The sequence below is a fragment of the Solea solea genome, chromosome 11 (genome assembly GCF_958295425.1).
Source record: "Solea solea chromosome 11, fSolSol10.1, whole genome shotgun sequence".
In the NCBI taxonomy this organism is placed as follows: Eukaryota; Metazoa; Chordata; class Actinopteri; order Pleuronectiformes; family Soleidae; genus Solea; species Solea solea.
Genome location: NC_081144.1, coordinates 4,880,319 through 4,900,215, shown reverse-complemented (window position 1 = coordinate 4,900,215; position 19,897 = coordinate 4,880,319). Strand labels below are relative to the sequence as shown.

Below are 19,897 nucleotides of genomic sequence, written 5' to 3'. Positions count from 1 at the left end.
GCAGAAGTCTTTTTCGTACAAAATTGTCACATTGAGAATTTCAAATGTACATTAAGTTACCACAAGTGAAAGTACTCATTGTGTAGAATGTCACATTCAAAATAAACTGTTGCCAGTGAAAAACTTAAAGCTTTATCTAAAATAAGACCTGAACTAATGCAGTGAAAGAAAGAAAGAAGTGGAAGCAATAAAACTTAAGGGAAAATATTAATAAAGTACAAGAATCATGACTACAAACAGCACTCAAGTACAGTACTTAAGTATATAAGTACAGTACTTAAGTATATGTACTTTATTACTTTGCATCACTGGATATATGAGAGCAATGGAGTAGAATCAATGAACGTATTCTTACCACTGGTTTGTAGTTTCATTGAAACTGGACCTAAAAGTGCAAAAATAAAAAAAACACACTTTGGTAAATAGAGCATTATAATTGTTGTGTTATAAATTAGAATGTAATAAGATCTTACCATTGAGCACTAGTTTCATTTAAATCACTGTGAAGAGATTCAAAATAAACAGGAATAAGAATGAATACACTATGATTTGGAAGTTGTGTTTTATTATTCACATACACACTTACACTCAAAAAAACCTAAATAACTTTCATGAAATTAACTGGGATGAAGCTTTATGTACAATCTAACTTAAACAACATATATACAGTACACTGTATATACACTTACATGGCATTGGAGGTGACAAAGAGGTCCGCGTTGTCGAAAAGTGCTACTTGTGGCCACTCCACCAGCAGCAGGAAGATGAGCTGGATGAGCAGCATGAGGGCCAGCTTCCCTATGCTGCTGATCTGCAGGAACACTGAGCAGGCCAGCAGCGTCAGCAGCACACTGTAGCTGAAATACTGACAGCAGACGGCAAACACCACAAAAGAGGTTTAATCAGCGCGTCTCAGAAAAAAAACAACAACACACAGATGCAAATGTGACTTTTTAGTCTTTTCAAAGTGGCTCCACCGGTTGCACACGAGACAAACTTAATACAGCAAAGCGCTGACGTACAGTAGAAATGAACGTACCTCAGGAAAGGGGCAGGACGGACCCTGGCTGGGACAACTCTCGAGACCCCCGTCCACTGACACATTCAAGCTGCGGATGAGACACGGCGTCACCAGCGCCGCAGACGTGTTCAGCTTCTCTGCAACGCACGTCGCCAAGCTTGTAGTGTCACAAGCAAACTGCGGCAAAATCACACACATACACGTGTTCAGGACAGAATGGTATGTAGATCGTATGCTGTGTGAACATCCAACTTAAACTCACGGAGCTCTGTGTGCATGAACCTCTGTGTTTCAGTGTGCATGGGCGTAAATAGAGCTTCACCTAAACAATGATCTACTAGCATAGTGACGGTTGATGAACATGCAGCAGTGAAGTTAAGACATGAAGTCACCTCTAATGTTCACTCAGAGCGTTTACATGCATGTTAAAAGTCTTTTAGTCGGACTGAGATATATAGTAAGACTAAGATCGAGCTAGTCTTAGTCGGACTAAGATATCTGGATAATTCAATACATATCTGTGACGTAAAGGTCAACAGGAAACTGATTAAATATGCACTAGCTTATAGTGACACACAGCTCCACCTATGGAGGCGGAGTCAGACTAACCAATAAATCGATTTTCTCCTCCGCATGTAAACAAGTTGTTGTCCGATTAGCTGTCTTAGTCAGACTATGACCTTAGCTCGATTATACTGTGAGTGTAAATGTGTTGTATGACTGTGGCAGTTTGAGCAGCTGCATTTCTTTAACGGGCCAGTGTGTCAAAATAAGTGACAACTTATAAACAGTGAGACGGCAGATTTGAAATAAACCCAAAAATTCCTCTTTCATTTCCCAAGTGCATCAGAAAACTATATGGTGGCTTTTGCTTTCCAGGAATGGAACATTCTTCCACGTTCATGTTCACTCTGCTCTGGATGGAGGCTCAAGATCGTGGCCTCCGTAAGGCAAGGCCTTGTTTTAAGTGCATAAAAAAGGCTTAATCTAAGGCCAATAAAACTGAAGATTGTTTTATTTTAAACTGATTATACACTTATATAAAACATAGTTATGGTTAGTATCTTTAATTTCTGCCAGAAAACCCAAACAAATGTTACATACTACACACTTCTCATTGTATCCCTTGAGGTTAAAGAACAGTTGTATAGTGTTGCTTTAAGCATCAGTATAGCTGCAGTACACAGATTTGCTGTCATTACCTAGTGTCTGTTAATTTTGGTCTGTAGGTCTGTCTGTCCTACTTTTTACCAGCAGCTGGTTGTGATGCAGTTTGGTTAGAAGAAGAAATTGATCATGTAGTTTAAACTTGGAAATCGGGAAACGCTGATGAGGATGAATTTTAAAATGTACTCGTTTGTTTCGTTTATTTCCAGTGATGTCTGTGTGTTTGTGTCGCACGTTTACTTGCATCATTACCATATTAACAAAGGCAGAGATGAAGACGAGGAGGATGGTAAAAACACCAACAAGGGTGCTGTTGGTGCGAGACTGGACAATCTTCTTGGAAACAGTCTGCATCGCACCTGGAAAGAGCTTCATGTGACAACAAACAGCAAAGATGAACGAGTTGCATATTATTCATACAGTAAATAGACCAAAAGCATTTTGTTTACGTGTCTTAACGAGCTCCACTAACCTTAATGCAGGAGTATATGGCACAGATGAAGAGGATGTTGGCGAGGATGAAGAAAATACTGATGTAGATTCCCAGCATGACCGGGGTGCTGCAGGAAAGAACATGTGAGTGCAGTTATAACAAAGAATGTTGTTTCTGTTTCACAAATCAGCTGTTGTTTGGTTTGGTTCATTTGGACTGGGATAAAAGCTGCCGCAGTCAAACTGGTTAATCTAAAGCAATGACAACAATACCGAGCTTTGGAGTTTTATTGAATAAACCTCAAGACAGAGTACATTTATGTAAACTTCACCTGTAAGTATGGTAACGTCTCAGTGACTGTAAGAGTCGGTGTTTGAAGTCCTTGTGTGCTGCTGTGGGTTTTATCACTTCTACATTACCTTTTAGGTCTATTATGATTAACTACTTTATCATACAGCATGTAACGAGTTCTAGTGGCAGACTTAGTCCTCTTTTGGCTCACTTCCTGTCCATAGTTGACATTGTCATTTCCCGACACGCTCTCTATCTCACCTCGTGAGTGTATTTGATAAAGGAGGGACATTCATTCACTGACAAACAGCCTAAACTCACAAGCAGAGAGGACTGCCTCTCTGTGGAGTTCATTCTTGGATAAACTGTTGTAAGAAACTCAAAAAGCACCCGTGACACAGATCAGGTGACAGCTGTTAGAATAGATCGGCATTAAAAACACATCTCAACCCAAGTGTTACACTGACAGCAGCTTTATTATTGAGTATAGTTAATGGTACCGTGTTAATAATTCATTTACTAGTGACTTTAGTAATTATTATGTTTACGGTTGACATTTTGCAGAAAAATGCTTTTAAACTCTTGATTTCATCATCTCTTAGAAAATTGTTTCAAGTTTACTTTACTGCTCTTGCTACAAAGATTAACATAAAAAATCAACAGAAAATAAAAGGTGATAACACAATTAATATGTCTCAGTTTCAGTCAGTACGTTCACATGCACAGTTTAATCAAGCTAAGGCCGTAGTCCGACTAAGACAGAGAACCAGACAACCTGTTGACCTTTACGTCACAGAAAAACAAATATAAATGGCGAGATGGATCATGCTGTGGATTCTGTATGTTTCGAACCCGCTGTACATCAGTCCAAAAGTGTTGTTTTTATAGAGCTTTCGCTCTCGCTGACGCCATCATGTTGTTTGTTCTTTTCCGGCAACAGTACTGCAGTTTAAATGCCGTCTCCTTCTATTTCCAGGTCAAAGACCAAGGAGGAAATTTTGGAAACGACTCTGGTCTGACTAAGTGTATACATGCAGGAGTAATCGGACTATGAAACAAATTATACAGGTATGTTAGTCCGACTAAGATCTGAAACTTTTACATGCTTGTAAATGCACTCACTTATAGAATGCCCCTCACTCACTTAGCCATTTTTGTGTGACTAGGGACCAAAATCTAAACGGTAAAAATGTAAAAAAATGTTATTAGGTCCAAATTTAATGAGCAAAGCCACAGCTGTAACAAAAACAGTGCATTTAAAAGCCCGATTTTAGTCGGACTAAGACAATAATTCAGTAAAACCTGCAGTACTGTTGCCGGAAAAGAACAAACAACACGATGGCGTCAGCTAGAGCGAAAGCTACAGAGGAGACCCACTTTTGGACTGACGAAGAGACGTGTACAGCAGGTAGGAAACATATTCACTTCACCCCATCTCACCATTCGCTGTGTGTTTTTCTGAGACGTAAAGGTCAACAGGAAACTGATTCAATAGGCGGAGTCAGACGTACAGAGCGAGTAAATGGATTTTCTCCTCCGCATGTATACTCAGACTCAAGTTGTCCGATTGCCTGTCTTAGTCAGACTACGGCCTTAGCTGGATTAAACTGTGCATGTAAACGTACTGAGTGCTGAGCAAATATTTAGGGATTATTTGGTGAGTGCACTTAGTACTTACTGTGGAAAAATGACGATCTGTATGAAGGATATGAAGCAGAATACGAGAAGGGTACAAGCAACATAGCCTCCAAAACGATCATCCACTTTCTTAGAATACTATCACAGGGAAAAGAGGAGGAGCATCAGGAGGGGGCAGCTGCATACAGAAATGATAAGCGAGCACATTAAATGTAAGTCTTCATCTGAACCTTTTTCTCCAGGCTGGAAGTCTGGAAGGTGAGCAGGAACTTCTTCACGTGGTCTTTCCTTAGCTGGTCAATGCTGCGGGCGTCAATGGCTCGCCCGAGAAATTCATCCACCTCGTCCTCTGGGTTCATGGCCTCCTGAACACCACGGCTGCACAGAGAGGAGAAGGAGAAACAGATCAGATAGGAGATGAAGAGAGAAGTGGTTTCCAAACACACGTGTATGAGTGCATTAAGAGTCAGAACTCACTTGTCTTTACTGGACGTCTCATCGATCCCCTGAAGAAGAAAGCAAATGGACAAAAATGAACACTTGCACAGACGCACTGCAGTCTGTTTTTTTGTTTTGTTGTTGACGTTGTCTCACCATTTGTCTGAAGACTTTAGATTCTTTGGTCCTGGAGAAGGTCCTGTCTGGGACCCAGCGTGGCAGCAGCCCCTCGTTAGAGTTGGCTCTCGTCCGCTGTATCTTTGCCATCATCGCCTTCTCCTCCTTCTGCTCATGACGAATGACAGAAAGGTTCTCGTTCACCACGACACTCATACACAATGATTAACACTAAACAGAACTCTTTAACCAGCTTCTGCTGCTTCTTCAGAATGAAATGATGAAGCCACCTCATTCATTTGCATAGTCTCTAAAGAAAAAAAAACCCCAGAGGAATCACATCCACACTAACACAGCCCCTGAAAGTTTGGGCTATTTCTGTTCTCAACACCAAAAGCATCAAACCTCCACGTCCAGGCCGATAAAATGTGAGTGAAGTACAGTTAGAAAACCTTTTACAGTTGCACTGAGCTGTGTGTGGGGCTTTTTGTGCACTGACCCTTTTCTGACTGCATCCAAGGACCAGAAAGGTCTCGATGCTGTTCTCCTTCAGATATGCATTCCTCTCGCCACCAAAGCCGGGCTCCACCTCATAGTCTCCGTTAAGATACTGCAGTGTGGCCTTAGTGATGTGGATCCTCCTGCACAGGCAAAAAAACAAAAGAGAAGTTTACCCAACGTTTGACAATAGTGTGAAGTTCAGCTTATTGTTGTGAATGTTGACTACTGGTTAATGAAGATTAGTCCAAAGAAAGTCATCCTTAATTTCAGCCATAGTAAGAACTATGGAACAGTCTAACAACAGATGAATTAATGCAGAGTAAAAAACATAAATCCGTTTAAAAGAATATACAAAATACACATTTTAAATAAATATAAGGATGAAGAACAGCAGTTTAATCCAGGACGGTGATGGAAATATTCTTGTGTTGTGTACTCAGAACATTAAGAACTTTGTATAAAAGACTGTAAATATGTAAATATTTGGTGATGGGATAAAGTAGTCTATATATTGAGGTGTGTGTAATAGGAATGGGGCATCAGTACATATAGGTTTACACTTCTGCCTATTCCTTTTCAAACATGTGACGACATGTAAATGTAAATGTGTTGTCATTGTAAATGTTGCACACATCTATCTATCTATCTATCTATCTATCTATCTATCTATCTATCTATCTATCTATCTATCTATCTATCTATCTATCTATACTGATTTAAAAACAGATTATATTACTTTACATTACATGTCATTTAGCAGACGCTTTTATCCAAAGCGACTTACAATGGAATAGATGTTACATCTGTATTATGTTACAGATGTAACATAATAGTATAAATTGCGACTAAATCAAATCCAATTTATTTATATAGCACCATATCACAATATAAATGATCTCAGGCAGAGACCTTACAATATTATAGAGAGAAGAGAACCCAACTACAGAAGTTAGGAAGCATTTTCAAGTAAACCTACTTTATACAAAAACTTAAAAGTCCAGTTTGTAACATTTAGGAACGTATGTTTCTTTCTCACTGATGATGAGAAAGTTGATGGGTAGTTGACAGCTTTAATCTCCTTGAATATGAACATTTTATTTTTGCTTTTGTCACCTTTTGTCAGACAAGATATAGAAATAGTTCCTCTACAATCGTATGTGACCCCGTGCTCTCTCCCCCCCTCACCCTGCTTTGCCGCCTGCTTCCATGTGATTGGCCAGCGTGACATCGTTTGACCACACGTCAAACTGCCACTTCCTGAGTCCCAGGACGCCGCAGTGCACGCGTCCGCTGTGAATGCCGACGCGCATGTTTACGTTGACGCCCGTGACCTCACGCACCAACCTGCAAACAAACAAACAAACAAACAAACAAACGACCCAGAGGATCAGTGAGTGTCATCTCTGAAGGAGGACGATTTAACTTCACAACAAACAACAAAAAAAACAAACACCGCCACTACTCACGAGATGGCCTCGATCATGTCCACGCCCATCTCTACACAGCAGTGGGCGTGGTCAGCCCGCGGTTCAGGCAGTCCGGACACACAATAGTAACAATCGCCCAGGATTTTAATACGAAGACAGTGGTTCTCCTAAAGAGAGGGAGACACACAGCAAGAGAAGGTGTGTGATGTTAAAAACAATTAAAGGAACAGTTTGATTTCACATAAATGAGTTGGTTTAGAGACACATTTGTAACAGTAATCTTAATCGATCCAAATAAAACTTATTTTAACTCAGCTGCTGAATCTATCGCACGTTTCTTTATGTTTAAAAGTTAAGCGTCTGCAGCAAACTTGGTCACAGTCCACTCCACTAAAGCTATTTTCTCAAAAATGTGAAACTATTCCTTTGACAAAAATACACACGACGCGGCGTCTCCTTACCGATGCCAGCTTATCAAAACGGGCAAAGAGTTCATTGAGCGTCATGACCAGCTCCTGAGCTGTGCACTGAGAGGCCAGGCTGGTGAAACCCTCGATGTCTGCAAACAGAATACTGTGGACACAAGAGCAAGAGTGGGAAGACACAGAGTGAGACACAGAGAAACTATAAAAAATAACTATCTCTGTGTGATTTTTCACTGCGCGAGTCGAGGTTTACTTCAATATTCACTGTGTAACAGATTCAGAATGTTTAAATGTGATGAAAACATGACCACACAGCTCCATCAAAACTTTAACTATTGTACATTCTATTGCAAGGAGAACTTTGAGATATGAATACAGTTTCTAATTTTCCAATGACAATAGAACAACTGAAAATAGAACAGGTTTTTTTATTTTGGTAGTTGTATTGTATCAAATCAATTTTCAATTTCGATTTGAATATGACAACTTGTTCCGGCCTAGGACGGATGGCATTTTTAGTCATGGAATTTTTGTTAGTATTATTATTATTAATAATTAAGTGCTTTAAGTAATTTAAACAGATGTATATAAAGGACATTTCAGGCAGTGGATGTGATTCTGTGATTCTGACTTGACCAGCTTGAAGTGAGGGTTGAAATCAGAAACGGAAATCATGAAATCATCCACACCTTGTCCAGAGAAACACTGTAACCCATGTGTGAATACTAACTTGTACTAATGTTACTAATGTTACTTAATAGATCTCGAGTGGTTTAGTATCACAGTGTCTGTATTTCTGCTGACTTTTGTTTTTATCAGAGCTGCTGACCTTGACAGAGGCAGGAAGTTTGACCTTAAAGTCTTCTGAAGGAGATTTGTCAGTGTGTGTGTGTGTGTGTGTAGGGGACTGTAATTGAATATGTGTTGAAGTTCTCAATCTTCAGGGATTATCTTATCTTGGCTGCTGGTGATTAAATATCCCCTCCCTAATGTTAATTAGTAGCTACGCTGCCAAACTCACTGTCCCCTCTTCTGACACGCACTCGTGAGCGCACTCGCATGTGCACGTATACGTGTGCGTGTTTTGTGCGTCTTTGTGCATGAATGTGGGTGAATCTTTAGCGGAGACCATTTCTGTTTACATTTACAAGTTAAACAAAAAATACCACTTAAATCTCCAGTGTGTAACCTTTGCAGCCAAAACAGCTGGACATAGGGTGAGAGGCGCAGTCACACCCTGGACAGGTCGCCACAATTAAAATGAACCTCTGCATGTTTTTGGACTGTGGGAGAAAATTGGAGATACGAGCTAGAGAGAACATGTAAACTCCAAAAAATTTTACATTTCTAAGATAAACACATCCATATACTCCATAGACTTTTTTCTCGTAATATTACGACTTTACTCTAATAAAGAATAACGTCGTTGTTAATCGAGCAAAGAGCTGCAAGCTGCGACAAGATGAGAAACGCAGAGCAATTCAATTTTAAAATTAGATTAAATAATGATACAAAATTTCATAGTATTACAACTTTATTATTTTTTTGGGCCCTAATACTCTGAAGTGGGAAATGGATTTCTACATAAATCCATCTATAAATTCCAGGAACGTCTGCCTGTATGTGTGTGTCTATGTGTCTGTCTGTGTGTGTGTGTGTGGTCGTGTGTGTGTGTCTGTCAGTGCTATTCGCATATCTGTTGGAAGCTTCTTTCCTGCAGCTGTCACCCTACTGAACTCTAGCTCTGCATCCCGGTGACAACCAACCAACTGTTATGCAACCATGTGGTTCAGTTTTCCATATTTATGGTATGCCATTATGTCAGTATCAGTCTTTGCTCTCTACCATATGCAAATAAAAAAGTCACTGAACCTGCTGTGTAATAGTAACAACAACCACACCAAACCAACAATTACTAAACGCACACACAAAAACAGATTTAGTTTTATAATTTTACTGATTTGACCTTTTTAGTCCAAACCCGATCCAATTTTACTGATGACGCACATTTTGAAACCATAGGTTGGACCAAAGTGCAGTACACAAGATATAAAATCAACACAATAAGAGGACTAAAAAAGATCAACAAGACAGAACTCACTCTGGGTTAAAAGCCCAAGAAAATAAATCTGTTTTTTAAGCAAGATATAAAAACAAAGAAGTGTGGGGGCCTGTCTGATGTGGAGCTGCAGCTCATTCCACAATTTAGGAGCTGGAAACGAGGACTGAGAAGAGCTGATCTGCAGATCTTAGTGACCGTGGGGAGATAGGAAGGGTCAAGATAGTTTTTTACTCAGTCTTGTCTCGAGTCAGGGTTTAATATCTGAGTCAAGACCACCATGTTTTCATGTGTGCAACCATGTTTTGTTATTAGACAGAAAAACTTGTGGTGTGGATATTTTGTCTCCATTAACAGCTGCACAGTAAAGTAAACAAACATTATCCGTGTCATGTGACAGCTGAGAGTGGAGAGTGATTAATGCATGAGATGAATATTAATAATAATATAAATGTAACTGATCCCAGAGCTACTGTATGCAGTTAGTGCTGTTATGCAAGGGGAAAAAGGAAAGAAAAAAAAGAGAAGTCAGTGTTTGTCAAAGTCTCTCCTGAGGCTACAGCTCTATCAGTCCTTCACACTGTTTGTCAGATTATAAAACTACTCAAATATTTGCTAAAGAAAAAGAAAAAAAAAATTAGGTGGAAGGTGATCGCGAGCAACAGATGTCAAGCTACGTGATAAAACCCCCGACCGGACCACTTCCTAAAGATAACAGGAAGTTTACATGACAAAATAAGCGCGTGCTTGTTGACGTAACGTTCGGATGATTGGACGCCATAAAGTGCACGGGACGTTATTTAGCCTGGACGACAAACTATAAAACAATAAGAAAAGTAGATAATGTTTGTTTTGCAAGATGATTAATAATTGTTGATATTTAGTTCTGATGCAACTTTTCATTAATGAATGAGTGCATTAGTTTCAGCTATTTTACAGTGTATTCTTATTTAAATGTACTGTAGACGTCACTAACAAACAAAAATTGTTTTTATTGTTTTTGACCTGCCATATTGTAGATGGACTCAATAGATGGTACATTTAATGTACCATAATTACTAATAAAAAATGAATTAAAACTAATAAAAGACACTCTGTCCTATGACAGGTGAACAGGACTAAATAAAAGAACACAAATTAGGAATTAACAGATACTACTTAGGTTCTTAACCCTTTGACCAGGAAAAATGCCCTGTGAGTGACTGTTTTTGCCCATTTTTTCCAGAATAACTTTCAATACCTGGCAGTTATTTACAATTTACTGCATGTTAAAATAGTGTATTAGCAATTTAAAATGAAGAAAACAAAACCTACACTGTAGTTTTTTTGATACATAGATTTTGCGTGTTAAATTTGAAAAAAATGGAAACTATGTACAGGCATTTTTCCTACTTTTTCCCTCTCTGGCGACAAAGATGCTGATTAGCTGGCTTCCTGCAACAGCGTGAGGGAAATTACCATAATAACCACAAGTTGGCCTTGATGTGCAACTTGTCAGCTTTCAGAAACTGTTGGAATTTTCCCGATAACACAAACAGACGCGTAATTACTGTAATTACAAACGTTTTGTCTGTGATACGCTCGCTGTTAAAGGGTTAAAAACTAATCAGTGCTTGAACTTATTATTACAGCCATAATATGTATCTGGAATATAAGAACCCATAAACTATGTGTTCCTAATATTCTTTTATACTGTAAAACAGGTCAGATATAGAGTAGGTTATAACTCATAATGCCATAGGGAAGAAAATAAAGGTGATTAAAAAAAATGAAGCCGTGAATAAAGAGTGTCCCCTCCCTGCTGACCTGACATTGTCGTGTTTCTGGATATAGATCTTATGAAACATCATGTCTTCCTTCTTGGCATTGATGTCAGCCTTCATCTCCATGGCAACATGCCTTGGCAACACTGACAGCAACAGACGTTCCTGGAAAACACAGGGAAGAAGAAACAAAAAAAGGCAGATGGTGTCAATCACAACATTATCTCTCTCTCTCTGTACAAATCAGACAAATGTGTGCCTTCTTGCAATCATGTGACGACGAAGTCTGAGCTTGAATATTTCATATGTATGTCCATATTAAGGCTGTTACATAAAGTAAAATCAGTGCATAGTTTCCGCACAGCTGCCGAGCATCTGTGACCGGGACAGATGTTGAGACAACAGTGAAACAATGAGGCAACATGTGACATGAAAAGAAAAGACTGAAAGCAACAATGAAGTGAATCCTCTGACGAGTGTCGTCGTCAGTTAACGGACACCTGCTACACAACACTATCTCCTCCAGCTCTGGTGTCCAACAATACCGTCGCATTGTTCCGTTTATTAGGAGAAAAAAAGGAATTACATTAAACTGCAGGAGTAGAGCAACATGAAGTGTGAGCCAAATCATGTGATCAAGAGGTCAAATGACTCCAGGAAGAAAAATCACTCTCACATTAAGAATGATTTCCGATTATTCAGTTATTTATTTATTTATTTATATCTTTTTCTATACACCACAAAAACGGACATGGCAGATGCTGCTTGATAGATATTAATGTTACAGTTGAAGGTAACACTTTAGTAAATAATATGGACGATAATAACTGTAATATTACAATAATAACATATCAATAGCTTCATAATAAGAGTGAAAGGGACATAAAAGAGGACGAATTTCTTCTTTGAAAATGGCAATTATTCGTTTTCAGATGAAGGTAGTTCCCTGATGATCAGACTTCAGACTACTTTATTGTTCATTAAATCCACATAAAATCGACAGAAAACATTCAAAATATCAAAAAATCTAATAGTATATAAAATAATAACTAAATAATTAAATACACACAGGTGATCCATGACACAAGATTAATTATTTTAAAATATTATTTTAAAATACAATAAATTGCTTGGCATGGAATTTTATTTGACACAAAACAAATAAATTAAAAATGGATATTATCAAAAATCAATATTGCTTGATGTGAACATCTTGACCATCTTTTGATTATTGGAAAGTTGATTTTTCATTTGCATTAATTTTTCACCTAAACACCTGCTTAAAAAAACCTGATTTATGAAAAACAGCGAAGAGGCAATTTATGTCTGAATGTCTGAAGACTGAGATTTGGAATGGAATAAAATTGTTTGAGTGGAATCCAGTTTGTTTTTGAATAGAAAATCAATCCTTTTCAAGTGTACACACAGTCACACAGAACATGACAGTGATTCACAATCTGGTAATTCAGTAAAAAAAATTCAAAACAAACTGCTTTTGAGTTTTATAAACACATGAAGAAGAAGCTGAGCATTTTTAACTCACTCAATTAAGAAAATCTACTGATGGTAGCGGCAGCAGCGTGTCCCCAAATGTCAGTTAATAAACTCAATCCTCGTAATTCATTTTAACAGAAATACGTCAATACGCAGGAGCACTGCAGCCATGTACCACAAACAACCACATAGGGTAATACAATACTTATGATTTAGATTTGTGTCAATATATTCAAACAACACAACTATTGTATTTTATTGTTTGAAAATATACTTGTTTGCGCTCCCTCACTTGTTCGTGCTCCCTCACTTGTTGTTTGCGCTCCCTAACGTGTTCTTTTCGCTCCCTCACGTGTTCTTTGCGCTCCCTCACTTGTTTTTGCGCTCCATCACTTATTGTTTGCCATCCCTCACTTGTTGTTTGCGCTCCTTCACTTGTTGTTTGCGCTCCCTCACTTGTTGTTTGTGCTCCTTCACTTGTTGTTTGCGCTCCCTCACTTGTTGTTTGCGTTCCCTCCCGCGTTGTTGGCACTCCCTTACTTGTTCTTGCGCTCCCTCACTTGTTGTTTGCGCTCCCTCACTTGTTGTTTGCGCTCCCTTACTTGTTGTTTGCGCTCCCTCACTTGTTTTTGCACTTCCTCACTTGTTGTTTGCGCTCCCTCACTTGTTGTTTGCGCTTCCTCACTTGCTCTTTGCACTCCCTCACATATTCTTTGCGCTCCCTCACTTGTTGTTTGCACTCCCTCACATATTCTTTGCGCTCCCTCACAAATCACAGAGCGCAAAGAACAAGTGTATTTTCAAACAATAAAATGTAAAAAAATAAACAAATAAAATAAAAATATATAGATTTTTTTATTTGTTGTTTGCTTCTTAAAAAGTTTTGTTTCCGTCGTGAAAAGTGTATTGACACAAATCGAACTACAGTTACAGCTTTGACATGAGTTCAAACATACCTGCTGCTGGTTCTCCCTCTGCAGATGCAGTCTGGCCTGGATGTATCCTCTGGTCTCCTGAAAGGCTTGTCTCTGGGAAACCTCAGCAGGGTAGTGGGTGCAGATTCCAATGATGTTGGTGCAGAGGAAGATCAGAACGTTAGCACTCACCTGTGTGGGGGGTGAGAAAAACAACATAGGCAATCATAAGATGAGAAGACAGACAATAGATATACAGCAATGTGTGATCACTGCTAGCAGAAACTGAATATAGTAGCCACAAGCATGTTTGTATAACTATATAATTGCTTTAAAGTAATACTTGTTTAGTTCTCATAGCTTTAAAATTAGCCTTGTATATGGGCAATATACGATATAATTGCTTATCAGGATTAAAAGCACTTATAATACGTTAATTGTGGTGGCCTTCTGGTATATGAAGGCCACTGTAGTTTCCTGGGGATGAGTGTAGGACTCCTCCTTTAGTTGCAGTCTGACCATCAAATGTCATTAATTTTTACACCTAATTTTTAATGCTGTGGGTTTTCCACTATGCAGTTCCAGCACGACTCGGCTCGACTCTACTTGGTTTGGTATGGTTTTCCATTAATAGAGTACCTGCTATAGTAATAGCAACTAGTGACTTGTAAAGCAGTTGTTTTCAGTGTACTGAATCATTAGGAATCAGTTAATTAAAAAGATTTCTCCGTCTGACACAGTCACTAAACTGAACTAAATACAACAGACTCCTCTGTTAAATATTAACATTTTAGACATATCTTTGCTAAATGTTGGAGACAGATACTAAAAAAGCACCAGGTACCAAATACTATTACTAATGGAAAAGCAAAAAAGCAAGTAGAGTCGAGCCAGGACGTGCTGGAACTGTGTAGTGGAAAAGCGCCATATTGTGATCAGTTGTTCCTGGCGCCCCAGGAAGTTGTCAGCGTTGCCTCCACTGCTGCGTTGTCCACAGCAGACGAGGACAATAAAGGCTAAAAGTACAAATCAGACTTTAAATAGATTCTTTGTTTATCTTCTATATTTATGTCACTGCTCTCCGGGATCAAAATGCATCTGCACATTTTTACAGGAAGACAAAAAGGAAGCAATGTTTACTTGCAGCTGCACAGTATTTGTAGCTAATCTATGCTTATAAATGACACACACACACACACACACACACACACACATACAAAACATTTCCTCTGACAGGAAACAGTTCTGTTTGTGGGACCACTTTGCTCCTCATAGTTCGCTGACCGTCTAATAATTTCTACTGTGTGTGAGTCTGTTGCTGCCCAAGGAGCCATGTCTGTGCTTTAATGTGTCAGAGAAAAAACATCCAATGTACAAAAAAAACATTCTCCAACTGCATTGTGGAAGTGCTTCTGACCCCACAATAGGGCCACTTCCTTAAAGAGCTGCTGCTGTTTACAGCCTGGAAGTGACACACGTGACTCTACAGGCAACTTGTGGACAAGGAGGAAGCCCAGATTCCTGAAAAGATACACAATAAAACCTGCTTTTAGTGCAGAACTATCATATATTTAATAAATAGAATATATATTTTTATTTGATGTGCAATGATTACTATTATAATGAAACATGCTATTATTTTGTTGGTGGCTTACATGTGGATCCAGTTTATATCTCAGGATATAATCGTAAAAATCTGCAACACATTTTGGAGCATTATTGTATCTACTTTAAATGTGGAGGAAAAGTCAAAGTATCTGCACAGCTCATGTGGCACGTTTCATTATTATGATCCATTTGTCTTACTGAGAATCTCATCTCTGTGTTTTGTCCATAGACCACCATAGATCACCTTTGCTTTTGCAGTTTCCCCTGGTAAAGCTGTCTAAATTTGTATCAAAATAATTTTAAAGAAATCACATACAAGTGTCATCTACAGGCTCTGCAAAGGGAAGCGTGTACTCTCTTGACTGTCCATCAGAGGGCAACAGCAGTGGCTGCTGTCATTGTGTTTTTGGCAAAGGCCGGGCATAACCTGTTGTTGTTTTTTAAATCACGTTGTTGTTTTTAATCGCCTCACATGCAGCGCACCACGTTGTTTACACGGGGAGTGTGTGTGTGTATTTGTGTGTGTGTGTGTGTGTGTGTGTGTGTGTGGAGCTGCTGCTCTGCTCTGTGCTCTGGGTGTGGGATCAAAACAGCTAATGATTGTTGTGTGGTGAATGCAGCTCAACAGACCAGACTGGAAAACAATGTGACTTAGGGAAAGGGACTGTGGATCAATGGCTTCAACAGGAAGTGAAATAAATGAATAAATAAAGAAAGAAATAATGGTACAGCCCTGCTGGGAGACGTTGAGGAGTAATCTTGCTGCTTCTCTCCTCTCACAGAATCATCTTTTGATTTGAAATAATAAAATAAATCCAAAAATTAACTTCATAAAGTAATTTTCTTTTTCATTCATCTGATTCCTAATTAAGATACACTCATTAAAGCTGCTTTGCTTTCTTAAAAAAACCTTTAATGCACTTTAAATGGTGATTAAAAAAAATGCATTTAAACACTAAATAAAATACTTTAAATCCTTGAGTCCTTTGAACGTGCAGCAAAGGATAAAGGTGAACCAAAGGTATCGTAGACACAATAATAGAGACAGATGGGTAACGAGCAGATGAGCATAAAAAGAAGGCAAACGAGGGGTGTGGCTGAACAAAAAAAAGAAAAAACACACCTGAGAGTAATGGACAACGCAGATGAATCAGAGAAATTGACAGATGTTGAGGGAAGGAAGGAAATAAGTGGTAAGAAGCAGGAAGATGAGGAAGGAAAAAACAATATGAGAACATCAAGAGCAAGAACAGACAGACAGACAGACAGGCACGCAGACAGCAGGACAGACAGACAGATAGGACAGATATAGGCCACAGTGACATTAGGCAGATGGCTCAGAGCGCTCAGCTCTGTTTACATTACTCTCACTGTTCAAGCAAAAATAGCCGTGAGACAAAAGTGAAACCTGGAGCATTGTGTGTGTGTGTGTGTGTGTGTGTGTGTGTGCGTGAGTGTGTGCGTGTGCTTCTATTAAACACTGACCTCGTCAAGACCAGTAGTCCACATGGGGACTAAAACCTGGTCCCCTAATGTGGCAAAACCACATTCATGAGGAATTAAGTTAAGTTAAGTTTGTGGTGTGGTTAAGGTCAGGGTTTGTACAGTAGGTGAGTATCTCCTGTTAGTGTTGTGTGTGTGTGTACGCGTGCATGTGTGTGTGTGTTTTTGTATGGATATCTTTGTGAGGACCAATCAAACGTATAAAACATAGGAAGTGAGGACATTATGGCTGGTCCTCACCTTCTGTCACCCCTTAAAATGGCTTTTAAGGGTTTAGGTTCGGGTAAATTGGGTTTAGGTTCGGGTAAAGTTAAGGGTAAGGTTTAGGCCCTTAATTGTGATGGTTAAGGTTATTGCAAAGGGCTAAGGAACATATCATGTCTATGAGGTGTGCTCACTAGTACAAACGCTGCGCAAATGTGTGTGTGTGAAGTTGTGTGTGTTTTCTGTCCACATGTGATCAGCTGTGGCTGCTCTCAGTATTCATGTGTTGAGGTTCACTCAACATGCATGTCACACTCCATGTGTCTGAGCTCACAGGCGCAAACTAATTGCTTGCTTTTCTCAAAAGGGCAAAGGCTGGTGGGTTTACAGAGCCACAGTGAAATGTCCCCTGTTTACGCAACAGCACTCGGGCACTTAAAGAGCTCAGTGGCACAGCCCTCACCTGCTTCACCTATGCATGCTGCCACAGTCCCGGTGTAAGACTGCGGCACCTGCATGTGCCCTCTGTGCTCAACCACACGCTCATTTATCACAACTCATCATGTATTATATACTGTCTGCCTTTCCTGTGCCATTGAGTCCAGCTTTGTCATAATCACACATTCTCCATTAAGGGTTGTCGACTCGGGAACACACTGCCAACTGAAATCAAATTAATATCAGATGTGAAACTGTTTACAACAAAGGTTAAGTGCTGACTAGACGATAAACAAAGCTGTACCCATTAATTTTTTGAGGTTTATTTACTTGTAAGGGGTGTTTTAGTAGTGTAGTTTTTGTGGTGTAGTTCTAATGTGTTATAGGCTAGTTTAGCATGTAGTTCTAGTGTGTTATTGTGTAGTTTTAGCATGTAGTTCTAGTGTGTTATTGTGTAGTTTTAGCATGTAGTTCTAGTATGTTATAGTGTAGTTTTAGCATGTAGTTCTAGTGTGTTAGAGAGTAGTTTTAGCATGTAGTACTAGTATGTTATAGTGTAGTTTTAGCATGTAGTTATAGTGTCGTTTTAGCATGTTATAGTGTAGTTTTAGCGTGTAGTTCTAGTATGTTATAGTGTAGTTTTAGCATATTGTTCTAGTGTGTTGTAGTGTAGTTTGAGTATGTTATAGTGTAGTTCTAGCATGTAGTTGTAGTGTTTTAGAGAGTAGTTTTAGCATGTAGTACTAGTATGTTATAGTGTAGTTTTAGCATGTAGTTCTAGTGTTTAAGAGAGTAGTTTTAGCATGTAGTACAAGTATGTTATAGTGTAGTTCTAGCATGTAGTTATAGTGTGTTATAGTGTTGTTTTAGCATTTTGTTATAGTGTAGTTTTAGCATGTAGTACAAGTATGTTATAGTGTAGATAAGTTCTAGCATGTAGTTATAGTGTGTTATAGTGTTGTTTTAGCATGTTGTTATAGTGTAGTTTTAGCATGTAGTTCTAGTGTGTTAGAGAGTAGTTTTAGCATGTAGTACTAGTATGTTATAGTGTAGTTCTAGCATGTAGTTATAGTGTGTAATAGTGTAGTTTTAGTATGTTATAGTGTAGTTTTAGCATGCAGTTCTAGTGTGTTATAGTGTAGTTTTAGTATGTTATAGTGTAGTTTTAGCATGCAGTTCTAGTGTGTTATTGTGTAGTTTTAGCATGTAGTTCTAGTGTGTTATTGTGTAGTTTTAGCATGTAGTTCTAGGGTGTTATTATACTCAGTTGTCCCTATTATGTCCCTGTGCATTCTATTCTATTCTGTTCACTGCACTGTCCTTTGCCAGGTGGTGTCCATTACTGAGTAACCAGTGTGATTATGGCCTATTATAGGGGTTGTGTTCAGTTTGTAAAGACTAAAATGAACCGGAATTCAACATCCTGTCACAAGAAATCATTTTTTTTCTGCCGTTAAAGTAGACTGCATATCTCTGGGTGTTGATGGTTGACATGACGATAGCAGCCAACCAGCCACTCTGTGCAAACGACCTCAGCCTAATCCCTGGATATCAAATGCCGTTATGTAAGAAATGCTCTGATATAGACAGAACAGTAATATTGGCCATTCAGCACAACAGAGATTAAAATGTACTGTAGTTCACCACAAACGTTCTCCACGGCATAATCACATCACAAGCTGATACAGAAATGATGATATTAAAGGTCCAGTGTGTAAAATTTAGGTGAAGCTATTTTCATTTGGCAGAAATTGAAAAAAAAATCATTAGTATTAGAAGTGTACATTCAACTGATTGTATGAACTGTTGTTTTTCATTACCATAGAATAAGAATTTATATCAGCTCTACTCAAGTGAACAAACTAAACGTCTTTTGAGTTTGAAGTGCAGGCTACATTATATTCTGTGAGTGAGGGGGCAGATATTCAACTGCAGCATGCACCAATAAATGTTTCACTAAAACATCTTTAATAAACAAAACCTAACTTGTTTATATACAGTGCTTAACAGATTTATTAGACCACCTGTCATAAAAAACGAGAAAACATAAATAACTCTTCAAATCTTTCAAAAAACTGTAACAAACTGAATTCACCTTTTTATGCCCAAATTTGAGTCGAAATTAGTCAAGCATAACATTCAACCACTAAAACTAATTTTTCTTTAAATATTTACTTCAATATTTAAGTAAATAACTATAATTTTTGTCAAGCACTGTATAAATGTTTATACTTTGTTACCGTTATCTACACCATGTTTTTATTTATTTTGCAGTCCTGCTACTTGGCAGCTGCTAAGTTGGCACTGTGAGTAAGAATTTCAATCCTGGTAATGATGTTGCATATGACAATACAAACTTTTCCCATTTAACCATGAGATACTTCATTTCAAGAAGAAGAAAAAAAATGAAAGTAAATCCAAGATAGTATTAGTCGTGTGGTGAGCACTGCCTGTCA

General features: G+C 38.6%; 1 protein-coding gene across 1 annotated transcript in view; it reads right to left on the bottom strand.

The window, feature by feature from the left end:
- Positions 1–19,897, bottom strand: part of LOC131468297 (adenylate cyclase type 6-like) — a 46,855-nt gene that overhangs the window by 5,754 nt on the left and 21,204 nt on the right. Inside the window, exons 4-19 of the mRNA XM_058642362.1 lie at positions 13,731–13,880; positions 11,324–11,445; positions 7,495–7,606; positions 7,073–7,200; positions 6,792–6,950; positions 5,605–5,746; positions 5,145–5,273; positions 5,028–5,056; positions 4,781–4,928; positions 4,591–4,688; positions 2,661–2,748; positions 2,441–2,557; positions 1,040–1,198; positions 690–865; positions 474–500; positions 356–385 (exon numbers count right to left, since the gene is read on the bottom strand). Coding sequence (XP_058498345.1) covers positions 356–385; positions 474–500; positions 690–865; positions 1,040–1,198; positions 2,441–2,557; positions 2,661–2,748; positions 4,591–4,688; positions 4,781–4,928; positions 5,028–5,056; positions 5,145–5,273; positions 5,605–5,746; positions 6,792–6,950; positions 7,073–7,200; positions 7,495–7,606; positions 11,324–11,445; positions 13,731–13,880 — 1,814 coding nt within the window. The remainder of the gene's footprint in view (positions 1–355; positions 386–473; positions 501–689; positions 866–1,039; positions 1,199–2,440; positions 2,558–2,660; positions 2,749–4,590; positions 4,689–4,780; positions 4,929–5,027; positions 5,057–5,144; positions 5,274–5,604; positions 5,747–6,791; positions 6,951–7,072; positions 7,201–7,494; positions 7,607–11,323; positions 11,446–13,730; positions 13,881–19,897) is intronic.